Below are 12,151 nucleotides of genomic sequence, written 5' to 3' on the forward strand. Positions count from 1 at the left end.
GCTGCTCTTGTTCATGCGTCACCACCACGATGTGGGACACAGCAAGATGATGCAAACTGTTTTAAACTGCTGGACTAAAAGCTCTTTATGTCCAGCGGTGATGAATCAAAAACATGGTGACAGGATTTGCAGTCCAAATGCGTTATAGTACAGTGCACTATGTCAACAAAACAGCTCCCGTAGGATATGCCTACCAAATTGATTTCTTTGTTCTAATGGCTCCCTGTGGGTGTAAAAAAGAGAAAATATTGGGGTCCAAATTTTTGGCCCCCCCCAGACCCCCCAAAGGGGCCCCCAAATCCGATAATATACTGAAATAATGGACTTTGGCATGGCTTCCATAGGATATGCTTGCCAAAATTAATTCCTTTGTTCTAATGGCTCCCTATGGTGTATAAAGTGAAAATATTGGGGTTGAAATTTCTGGACCCCCTAGACCCCCAAAAGAGGCAAATTTGTAGGAGTAACCAAAAAGACTTGGGTAAATGCATACAAGAACTTAAGGATAATGATCCTGCTTACAGTGCTTCTCTGATCTTGGTTGTGGTCCTATTCCTATGAACCTAATGATGGTGAGCTGCCACAACAGGTCAGACCTTTGAAGAGGTTTGTTGTCATGTCTATTCATCCACTGGCCCTTACACCTTACCTGCACTGCGACAGGAGCTGTTTAGATCAAAGAATCTGGAAGGAGAAATACTGCCTCCTACTTGTGCTGCACTGCTTCCACATATAGCAAGGGTCAACTTTGTCTGCATGAGAGATCAATCCTATGATGACAAAAATGCATCTCTCCCCTCTGTGGAAGGAAATGGATGGAACATTCAGAATGAGATGTATGTGCCTCTGAAATGCCTTGAGCTCCCAGCACCTCGAGCAGTCATTGAACTAGCCAAGTGTGGGTGCAAATCAGGATGTAAAGAAATAAGATGGTGTGTTTGTCTGAGGAACAATATTCCATGCACCCCTCTATGTAAATGCTTCTCATGTGCTGTGAAAATGTTGATAGAAATGATGAATAGGAGGATGATGATGATTAGGACACTGTTTCTCTAATTTACATGCCTGCGTAAATTTATATGTCCATATGATACTTAAAATGTACTTATTATACTGTAGTATTTATGCACTGGTTATGTAAGATGTTATACCTTAAATAAAATCTTAGCTTTAAATGGTATTTTTTTTTATTATTATTATTATTATGTGTTCAGTATGGGTAAATAATGCTGCTGAATTCCATCACATTCTGAATAAAATAATTTCTTGTCCTAAGAAAGTTAAAGAATTAGGTGCTTTTTGTTCTAATTTTCTTATATTTACTGCTAAAATGTAACAAAATTGTTAAAAATACAAAAATATGTCTTTTATTTGGTAGCCTGATATCATGTTACCCCTTAAATGGTCTCATAAACACCTTAATATTACCAAGATTAACTTACAATTTAGAAATATTACCGAAAATCAGACCTTTTTGGTAGGAAAACTTAAGGGGCATCCCCAGAGTGGGCTCCAGGGTCTGAAAATTTGGACCCTGACATTTTTTATTTATTGGCACCCAAATAAAGCCATTTAAACAAAAAAAACTCAATTTTGGCACGCAAATCATACAGAATTACATAGTGCACTGTACTATTATACCAGTGCATCAATAATACTTTATCCCAGGACAGATACCTACTAATCATCTATCTATGCTTCTTGGGTTTTAAGACACACAAAATAAGTGTTTTTCAGATGTGGTTTTTCTTGATCTTTGGCCAAATTCTACTAAAATTTAACTAATTATCTTTTGATATCTATCAAAATCATATCCCCACCAAGTTTGAAGGAATCCATTGGGCTGTTTTTTTTGAGTCATCTTGTCCACAGACATGCATACCAGAGGAAAACAACATCATTCACATATTTATCTAAAGGAATCAATTAAGGCCAGATCAAGAACAGCCTTGTTTGACTTTGGAGTCAAACAAGGCTGACAGTCACCCTGTCATGACTGTCAGCATTATGTGAAAATATGTTTGATGCTGGAACTAGAAGTCACCAACAGTCTCAAGCATTATGTACATATATTAAAAAAAGTTAATGTAATAAGGCTTATGATACTGAATGAAAGTTCAGTTTTCGGCACATCGTGGATGTAGCCGCTGGTTTTAACATCTTAGGGCTGTACTACAAAGCCAGAATAACACACCAGGACTTTCTATAAAAGCTGAGATTTTGAAAATAACCTTCTCCAGACCGGGTTAAATGTGCAGCCTAAGTTGGAGTCACATGTGTGTCCCTGGCCCTCAGCTTACTATAACTCACATCGGTCATTTCTTATCCCAATAATGATATAGTACATTTTCTGTCAATTTAATGACTCAGTTTATATAGCTAAAGTCTAGCTAAAATGTCCATAACAGTTCATTTTGTGACTAAAGCACTCAATTTGACTCAAATTAACAGATTCTTTTTTTCAGATGTGGAGGCATCCAGGAGCTGACCTCTAATGACCTACAGGGGTCAAAATTTAAAAGAGTTCCAATAATAACATTGAAAGCTATACCATATTATTTGTCTGATCATAAAGATTTGAAAAAGCTATAGTTTGGACTATCTGTGACTGAATGTTATGGGGTAAAAACAGCAAAAATTATGACAAAGGTCAATTTCAGGTTGTACAGGGGTCAAAACTAAAGTTGCTACGATTTTGGTAATAAATGATGCAATTTATTGGTTGAGTTAATAAGGTTTTAAAAAGGAATAGTTTGCACCATCTGTCATGCTTGCAAAGAATCCAATGGATGTCAACCTTGTTTTACTTTAACTTTAGAGACAAAACATTCACCACAGACAAAACTATCCCAGTTATTAGTTCAATTAACTACTGAGCAGCATCTGACTTTTTGAACATTTTACAAAAATAAATAAAATACAAATTTTTGGAAACAAATTAAAATTTTCAGGATAGATCCAGAAAAATGTGTCAAATCACTAAAGTCCTCAAAATCTCCCTTGTGGCTTTTTCAGTATTGAAGACAGCTGTCATTTGATTTTTTTTTATCAGTTGACCAATCAGCAAATATGAGCATTTCACAAACATGTTGATGTCTGCATTATTAGTGCTGATATGAAAACTTTTACTTTACCAATAAACGACTGAAAAACAAGTCTCTGTTGAAAGCAGAGTCAGTATGTAGTTTTTCCAGTAGAGGGCGCTCTGACATGCACTGTAAAAGATGCTGTCAAGCATGGCTGGGACCCCATCACCCTTTGGCTGAATTAGCTACAAGAGCCCAGTTGCTGTTCATTTTCAGAGTGGGTGTTTCACAATGAATAAGAGGCAAGCGGTTGCTATGCTGTCAGCTAGATGGGGCCAAAATAGAACAATCGTATATTATGCAAACGTTGAGCATGCGACATAGCGACTTGTCAATCCAACTGACGGCAGCATGACGTACATTGATTAGTTGTTGGTTATTCACAACTGTAAATTGTGCTTGTCAGGAGACATTCCATCCTTTCAGCAAACATTTTTATCTTCAAACTCAAGAACTGCAAAATTCTGAAACTCAGTTTTTTGTTTTTTTAATACATGAATACTGGGAGGTCAAAGCTCCATGTACCATATAAAAAAATGCATTTCTGATATAACTAATTTTTTTAATGAATTTTTGGGTTTCAAGTAGGAAATGTACAGAAATGCTCACACTGCCCACTAGCTGGCAACAAAAGCTGCTCAAATGTGTAACAGGATTTAGTGAAAAGATGATGCGCTGGCAGCCAAAAAAAAAAAACATACAGTCATGTCCCTAAATGTATGGACAACTTACTTGTATTTAGCGTTATTTCTGACAAAGTTCATGTTTAAATTATAAAATAAGCCTGAATTATGTTTCATTGTCATCAGGGTTTGAATTGTTAAAACTCATAGCCATTTTATGTGCAACCAGCAGATATATGGGTATCGTAAATTTGTCACTTCTTCATAAAATCCATATTGGTGGCCCTATAGCTTTGAGTATTGGGAATGTCAGAAACTAATCAAATCAGATCAATTTTATTTATATAGCGCCAAATCACAACAAACAGTTGCCCCAAGGCGCTTTATATTGTAAGGCAAGGCCATACAATAATTACAGAAAAACCCCAACGGTCAAAACGACCCCCTGTGAGCAAGCACTTGGCTACAGTGGGAAGGAAAAACTCCCTTTTAACAGGAAGAAACCTCCAGCAGAACCAGGCTCAGGGAGGGCAGTCTTCTGCTGGGACTGGTTGGGGCTGAGGGAGAGAACCAGGAAAAAGACATGCTGTGGAGGGGAGCAGAGATCGATCACTAATGATTAAATGCAGAGTGGTGCATACAGAGCAAAAGAGAAAGACACACTCAGTGCATCATGGGAACCCCCCAGCAGTCTAAGTCTATAGCAGCATAACTAAGGGATGGTTCAGGGTCACCTGATCCAGCCCTAACTATAAGCTTTAGCAAAAAGGAAAGTTTTAAGCCTAATCTTAAAAGTAGAGAGGGTGTCTGTCTCCCTGATCTGAATTGGGAGCTGGTTCACAGGAGAGGAGCCTGAAAGCTGAAGGCTCTGCCTCCCATTCTACTCTACAAACCCTAGGAACTACAAGTAAGCCTGCAGTCTGAGAGCGAAGCGCTCTATTGGGGGTGATATGGTACTACGAGGTCCCTAAGATAAGATGGGACCTGATTATTCAAAACCTTATAAGTAAGAAGAAGAATTTTAAATTCTATTCTAGAATTAACAGGAAGCCAATGAAGAGAGGCCAATATGGGTGAGATATGCTCTCTCCTTCTAGTCCCCGTCAGTACTCTAGCTGCAGCATTTTGAATTAACTGAAGGCTTTTCAGGGAACTTTTAGGACAACCTGATAATAATGAATTACAATAGTCCAGCCTAGAGGAAATAAATGCATGAATTAGTTTTTCAGCATCACTCTGAGACAAGACCTTTCTAATTTTTAGAGATATTGCGTAAATGCAAAAAAGCAGTCCTACATATTTGTTTAATATGCGCATTGAAGGACATATCCTGATCAAAAATGACTCCAAGATTTCTCACAGTATTACTAGAGGTCAGGGTAATGCCATCCAGAGTAAGGATCTGGTTAGACACCATGTTTCTAAGATTTGTGGGGCCAAGTACAATAACTTCAGTTTTATCTGAGTTTAAAAGCAGGAAATTAGAAGTCATCCATGTCTTTATGTCTGAAAGACAATCCTGTAGTTTAACTAATTGGTGTGTGTCCTCTGGCTTCATGGATAGATAAAGCTGGGTATCATCTGCATAACAATGAAAATTTAAGCAATGCTGTCTAATAATACTGCCTAAGGGAAGCATGTACTGAGGTCTGTGAGAAAAGAAACTGATCTTTTTATTTTTTTCAAAAACTATATGGATTTGAATCACGTGCGATTACATCAGACAAGCTTGAACCCTCGTGCGCATGCGTGAGTTTTTTCACGCCTGTCAGTTGCGTCGTTCGCCTGTGGGCAGGCTTTGAGTGAGCACTGGTCCACCCCGGAATTCCTTTGTCTAACTACTTGCTGAGAGACTGGCGCTTTGCTTTATCAAAATTTTTATAGAAACTGTAAGGCAGATCCGAGTGGACACCATTCGAGAAATTCTGACGGTTTTCGGTGAAAATTTTAAGGGCTGATGAGAGATTATGGAGTGTTACTGTCGCTTTAAGGACTGCCCACGGAGCCGTACGGCGCACCGAGCCGCCGTCGTCAGCCTGTTTCGAGCTGAAAACTTCCAAATTTAAGCCTCTGTTGACCCAGGACGTCGTGAGAGTACAGAGAAGTTTCAGAAGAGGTCAGAATCAGCAATTTATCCAGACATTCCACTGTTAAAGGAGATTTTGTAATGAAAGACATGCGGACGGATTCGCGCGTCGGCACCCAGCTGCTCATGGTACGGCGCCACAGCAAAACACCTCCGCTGGAAGCCAGACAGGACAAGTTTGAACATGCCCAGCTATTAAACAATTTCTCGGATACTCACTCGACTGAAAGCCATCGAAAGCCGCCTAAATCTTACGAATGGTTATCAACACAGAGGCGTTTTCATATAGTTTTTAGTTCATATAGTTTTTTAAAAAAATAAAAAGGTCAGTTTCTTTTCTCACAGACCTCATATAAAGTGAATAAAATTGGTCCTAGCACAGAACCTTGTGGAACTCCATAATTAACCTTAGTCTGTGAAGAAGACTCTCCATTTACATGAACAAATTGTAATCTATTAGATAAATATGATTCAAACCACCGCAGCAATAAAATTTTATGGTCAACAGTATCAAAAGCAGCACTGAGGCCTAACAGAACAAGCACAGAGATGAGTCCACTGTCTGAGGCCATAAGAAGATCATTTGTAACCTTCACTAATGCTGTTTCTGTACTACAACTAAGATGATGGCACACACACGCACACACACACACACACACACACACACACACACACACACACACACACACACACACACATTTCAAATAATCATTGAGTGTAACACCACCAGCACCAGCTTCTTTGTCTCTGTTGAACTCTTCTCATGTGATGCTGCAGGTTCCAGTGAACGTTGGATGAACGCACTCTCAGAGAGACGGTTCTTACCTTCATTGCAGAAGCGGCCCTGGTATTCTGTTTTGGAGCAGTCGCAGACCGGTTGTCCATCTACCACAGAGCACCCGCCGCCGTTCTCGCAGGGATTTACCGTGCACCATCCCTCCGACTCCAGCGGCACCTTGAAGCTGCCCAGGAGCAGAGGTTCTGACCCGCTGTATTTGAGGTCACTTATTGCACCCCTGAAGGGTGGCATGTTTTGGACTGTGGGCAGCGTGAGGGCACCATTGCGGATGTCCTGAGGAACTCCACCCAGGAACAGGTCACTCACAATCTTCATGAACTGGCGCTGAGGCCGGACCTCGTCTGCTTTGGCCTGGCCATCCAGAGCCAGCACAGTGCGCAAGTTGTACCTGCTCAGCGTTGCAAAGTGCCAGTTGCTGTCATCCACCCTCTTTTCTGATGCCACTACAGTCTCAGCACAGTCGATGCTGAACCTCAACTGCAGCTTTCCCTGCGTCACCGCCAGCTGCAGAAAGTCACAGTAACCGCCATCGTCAAAGTAGAGCAGCAGTGCCTCGGTGGCGTCCGTCTGGAACTGGAAGCTGAGATCGCCATGGGTGCTGGCATCCCAGCGGAGGTAGCGTGCCCACTGTCCGGGAGTGCCCAAAAACTCCAGGCCCACACATGCACTCAGCAACAACTGCAGACGGACACAAAAACTGAGAGGACTCATTGTTGCAAGGACAGATGAGGTGTTGATCCCAGAAGGTTGAGTCCTCAGGTGAGCTGGTCGGGTTTATACAAAGAATGTGCAGAGAGAGTTCAAGTGGTATTTGTTATAAAAGTATTAGTTTTAAACAGACGAGTGCAAAAGCAGGAGAACAGTCTTTGTTTTTAACAGTCTTGATGCCAAACACGTGAGCGGCGGTGGAGGGCAGTGACCATAGCATAGTTCTGCTTTTATTTCTTTATTGGTTTCTTCCTCCAGCTGGCTTAAAGGGACGGGAGGCAGAAGGTGACCTCTGAACCCATTTAGGCTAAAAAACAGATGTTGTCCACACTTCTGGTGCAAGGTCTGACAGGGAGGACTCCTCTGGAAACCAGGGCGGGGCTCGTGTCCTCCATCACGGGGTCTGGTGGAAAATGCAGCAGATCTCCCCCAGATCAATCACTGTGAAAAAAAAACAACACAAAAACAAGCACAGGGTCAGCTGACATGCAAATCTGACCTTTGACCCAATGACCTTGTCTCCACAATTTAGGAACCTACAGACAATACAAACTTTGACTTTTGACCCCAATGACTGAACAGTTTAAAAGGTCAATTCCAGAGTTGACCTGGAAGTTGTCAAAAGAACCTGGGAGAACGTGAACAAACAAAAGTTAGTCCAATTATTGTGTGGATGGTGATGTGCCACACAGTGTACAAAAGTAACAACAAAAAACACACGTGATCAAGCTAAAAATAAGGAAAGATAACACTTTATTGATCTCACAGTGGAGAAATTCACGTTACGTCAGCTCTTAATAACTAAATAAATTACAAGCCAAACGTATTTCTGCTGTGCGTTGGTGAAGCGGTGAGAGCTGGGTACAGTTTTCACTCCAAAGCAGCTGGATGGATTAAACTTTAATAGACGTCAAGAGGTGGGTGGGTTTTAGAGTAATCTGGTCAAAGGTCATCAAGGACAATGTCAGCAGAAAAAAAAACTGAATGTCAATAACCAAGAGCTAAGATGGATCTTCCATTTTATACTTGCAGGTTTTGTGGATTGGAATTATTTTTATAAATATTAATGGCTGAGACAGCCTGGGCAAAATGTATAATCACTGCATTTTTATTTTACGTTGTGCTTTGAAACATCCATTATAATAGACAAGTGGCCTCTGTGTGTTTGGCTTCGGTCATGCAACAACTGCGGAGAGCTGACATTTGTCGTTTGGCATGTTTATGTGATTTTGGGACAAGGATGAATGCTGCAAAAACAGAAAGTTGATAAGACAAACATTTTAGGAGAAAATTTGCAATTTTAACTAACCAATAACCAATGAATGCTGTGCTGCAATGCACCATGGGAGTATGGGGTTTTGAGGTTTTAAATGCTATTGTAGTTCATGTTAGTTTAACAGTGTTGTTCCTGTTACTTGTGTTTTTGTAGATCAATTGGTGTAGTCACTTTAGTTAAGTGTTATGTTGCTGTTACCATGAGTGAGTAAATCTCATGTTGGTACCATGAGTGAAAGGCTTCAGTTTATTTCATTTAAACAGATAAGAAAAAACCCACTGAGATCAAGACCTCTTTCCCAAGGGGGATCTGGCCAAGAAGGCAACAGCACACACCAACATGGCAAAGCAATAATAAAACAATACATCCGCCATAAAACACGAGCAGCTAACCTATGGACACAATAATTACTTTAAATAACAATTCAAGTTCTATCACAGTAAAGCTTGTGGTCTAAGACATTATTCACTTTGCGTGTTTTTAGGAATCCGCTAGCTTAGCGCAGCTACTAGCTCTTAGCCGGTTTAGCATGGCGGCTTCTCCTGTCTCTCCCGCACTTTTATGCTCTGGGTGTGAAATGTTTAGTTATTCCTCGGCCTCCTTTAGCAGTAATGGTACTTGTAATAAGTGTAGCTTATTCGTAGCTTTGGAGGCCAGGCTGGGCGAATTGGAGACTCGGCTCCGCACCGTGGAAAATTCTACAGCTAGCCAGGCCCCTGTAGTCGGTGCAGACCAAGGTAGCTTAGCCGCCGTTAGTTTCCCTCTGGCAGATCCCGAGCAGCCGGGAAAGCAGGCCAACTGGGTGACTGTGAGGAGGAAGCGTAGCCCTAAACAGAAGCCCCGTGTACACCGCCAACGCGTTCACATTTCTAATAGTTTTTCCCCACTCGACGACACACCCGCCGAGGATTAAACTCTGGTTATTGGCGACTCTGTTTTGAGAAATGTGAAGTTAACGACACCAGCAACCATAGTCAATTGTCTTCCGGGGGCCAGAGCAGGCGACATTGAAGGAAATTTGAAACTGCTGGCTAAGGCTAAGCGTAAATTTGGTAAGATTGTAATTCACGTCGGCAGTAATGACACCCGGTTACGCCAATCGGAGGTCACTAAAATTAACATTGAATCGGTGTGTAACTTTGCAAAAACAATGTCGGACTCTGTAGTTTTCTCTGGGCCCCTCCCCAATCAGACCAGGAGTGACATGTTTAGCCGCATGTTCTCCTTGAATTGCTGGCTGTCTTAGTGGTGTCCAAAAAATGAGGTGGGCTTCATAGATAATTGGCAAAGCTTCTGGGGAAAACCAGGTCTTGTTAGGAGAGACGGCATCCATCCCACTTTGGATGGAGCAGCTCTCATTTCTAGAAATCTGGCCAATTTTCTTAAATCCTCCAAACCGTGACTATCCAGGGTTGGGACCAGGAAGCAGAGTTGTAGTTTTACACACCTCTCTGCAGCTTCTCTCCCCCTGCCATCCCCTCATTACCCCATCCCCGTAGAGACGGTGCCTGCTCCCAGACCACCAATAACCAGCAAAAATCTATTTAAGCATAAAAATTCAAAAAGAAAAAATAATATAGCACCTTCAACTGCACCACAGACTAAAACAGTTAAATGTGGTCTATTAAACATTAGGTCTCTCTCTTCTAAGTCCCTGTTAGTAAATGATATAATAATTGATCAACATATTGATTTATTCTGCCTTACAGAAACCTGGTTACAGCAGGATGAATATGTTAGTTTAAATGAGTCAACACCCCCGAGTCACACTAACTGCCAGAACGCTCGTAGCACGGGCCGGGGCGGAGGATTAGCAGCAATCTTCCATTCCAGCTTATTAATTAATCAAAAACCCAGACAGAGCTTTAATTCATTTGAAAGCTTGACTCTTTGTCTTGTCCATCCAAATTGGAAGTCCCAAAAACCAGTTTTATTTGTTATTATCTATCGTCCACCTGGTCGTTACTGTGAGTTTCTTTGTGATTTTTCAGACCTTTTGTCTGACTTAGTGCTTAGCTCAGATAATTATAGTGGGCGATTTTAACATCCACACAGATGCTGAGAATGACAGCCTCAACACTGCATTTAATCTATTATTAGACTCGATTGGCTTTGCTCAAAATGTAAATGAGTCCACCCACCACTTTAATCATACCTTAGATCTTGTTCTGACTTATGGTATGGAAATTGAAGACTTAACAGTATTCCCTGAAAACTCCCTTCTGTCTGATCATTTGTTAAGAACATTTACATTTACTCTGATGGACTACCCAACAGTGAGGAATAAGTTTCATTACAGTAGAAGTCTTACAGAAAGCGCTGTAACTAGGTTTAAGGATATGATTCCTTCTTTATGTTCTCCAATGCCATACGCCAACACAGGGCAGAGTAGCTACCTAAACTCTGTAAGTGAGATAGAGTATCTCGTCAATAGTTTTACATCCTCATTGAGGACAACTTTGGATGCTGTAGCTCCTATGAAAAAGAGAGCCTTAAATCAGAAGTGCCTGACTCCGTGGTATAACTCACAAACTCGCAGCTTAAAGCAGATAACCCGTAAGTTGGAGAGGAAATGGCGTCTCACTAATTTAGAAGATCTTCACTTAGCCTGGAAAAAGAGTCTGTTGCTCTATAAAAAAAGCCCTCCGTAATGCTAGGACATCTTACTACTCATCACTAATTGAAGAAAATAAGAACAACCCCAGGTTTCTTTTCAGCACTGTAGCCAGGCTGACAAAGAGTCAGAGCTCTATTGAGCCATGTATTCCTTTAACTTTAACTAGTAATGACTTCATGACTTTCTTTGCTAATAAAATTTTAACTATTAGAGAAAAAATTACTCATAACCATCCCAAAGACATATCGTTCTCTTTGGCTGCTTTCAGTGATGCCGGTATTTGGTTAGACTCTTTCTCTCCGATTGTTCTGTCTGAGTTATTTTCATTAGTTACTTCCTCCAAACCATCAACATGTCTATTAGACCCCATTCCTACCAGGCTGCTCAAGGAAGCCATATCATTAATTAATGCTTCGATTTTAAATATGATCAATCTGTCTTTATTAGTTGGCTATGTACCACAGGCTTTTAAGGTGGCAGTAATTAAACCATTACTTAAAAAGCCATCACTTGACCCAGCTATCTTAGCTAATTATAGGCCAATCTCCAACCTTCCTGTTCTCTCAAAAATTCTTGAAAGGGTAGTTGTAAAACAGCTAACTGATCATCTGCAGAGGAATGGTCTATTTGAAGAGTTTCAGTCAGGTTTTAGAATTCATTATAGTACAGAAACAGCATTAGTGAAGGTTACAAATGATCTTCTTATGGCCTCAGACAGTGGACTCATCTCTGTGCTTGTTCTGTTAGACCTCAGTGCTGCTTTTGATACTGTTGACCATAAAATTTTATTACAGAGATTAGAGCATGTCATAGGTATTAAAGGCACTGCGCTGCGGTGGTTTGAATCATATTTATCTAATAGATTACAATTTGTTCATGTAAATGGGGAATCTTCTTCACAGACTAAGGTTAATTATGGAGTTCCACAAGGTTCTGTGCTAGGACCAATTTTAGTC

The 12,151-nt window shown here is 40.8% G+C and overlaps 1 protein-coding gene across 1 annotated transcript in view; it reads right to left on the reverse strand.

Moving 5' to 3' along the window:
• The window catches only part of nrxn3a (neurexin 3a), a 580,025-nt gene extending 572,699 nt beyond the window's left edge, over window positions 1–7,326 (reverse strand). The window contains 1 exon segment of the mRNA XM_034159719.1: window positions 6,621–7,326. Coding sequence (XP_034015610.1) covers window positions 6,621–7,305 — 685 coding nt within the window. The 5' untranslated portion in view covers window positions 7,306–7,326.
• Window positions 7,327–12,151: the final 4,825 nt, after the last annotated feature.

Source organism: Thalassophryne amazonica, chromosome 19 (genome assembly GCF_902500255.1).
Source record: "Thalassophryne amazonica chromosome 19, fThaAma1.1, whole genome shotgun sequence".
Lineage (NCBI taxonomy): Eukaryota > Metazoa > Chordata > Actinopteri > Batrachoidiformes > Batrachoididae > Thalassophryne > Thalassophryne amazonica.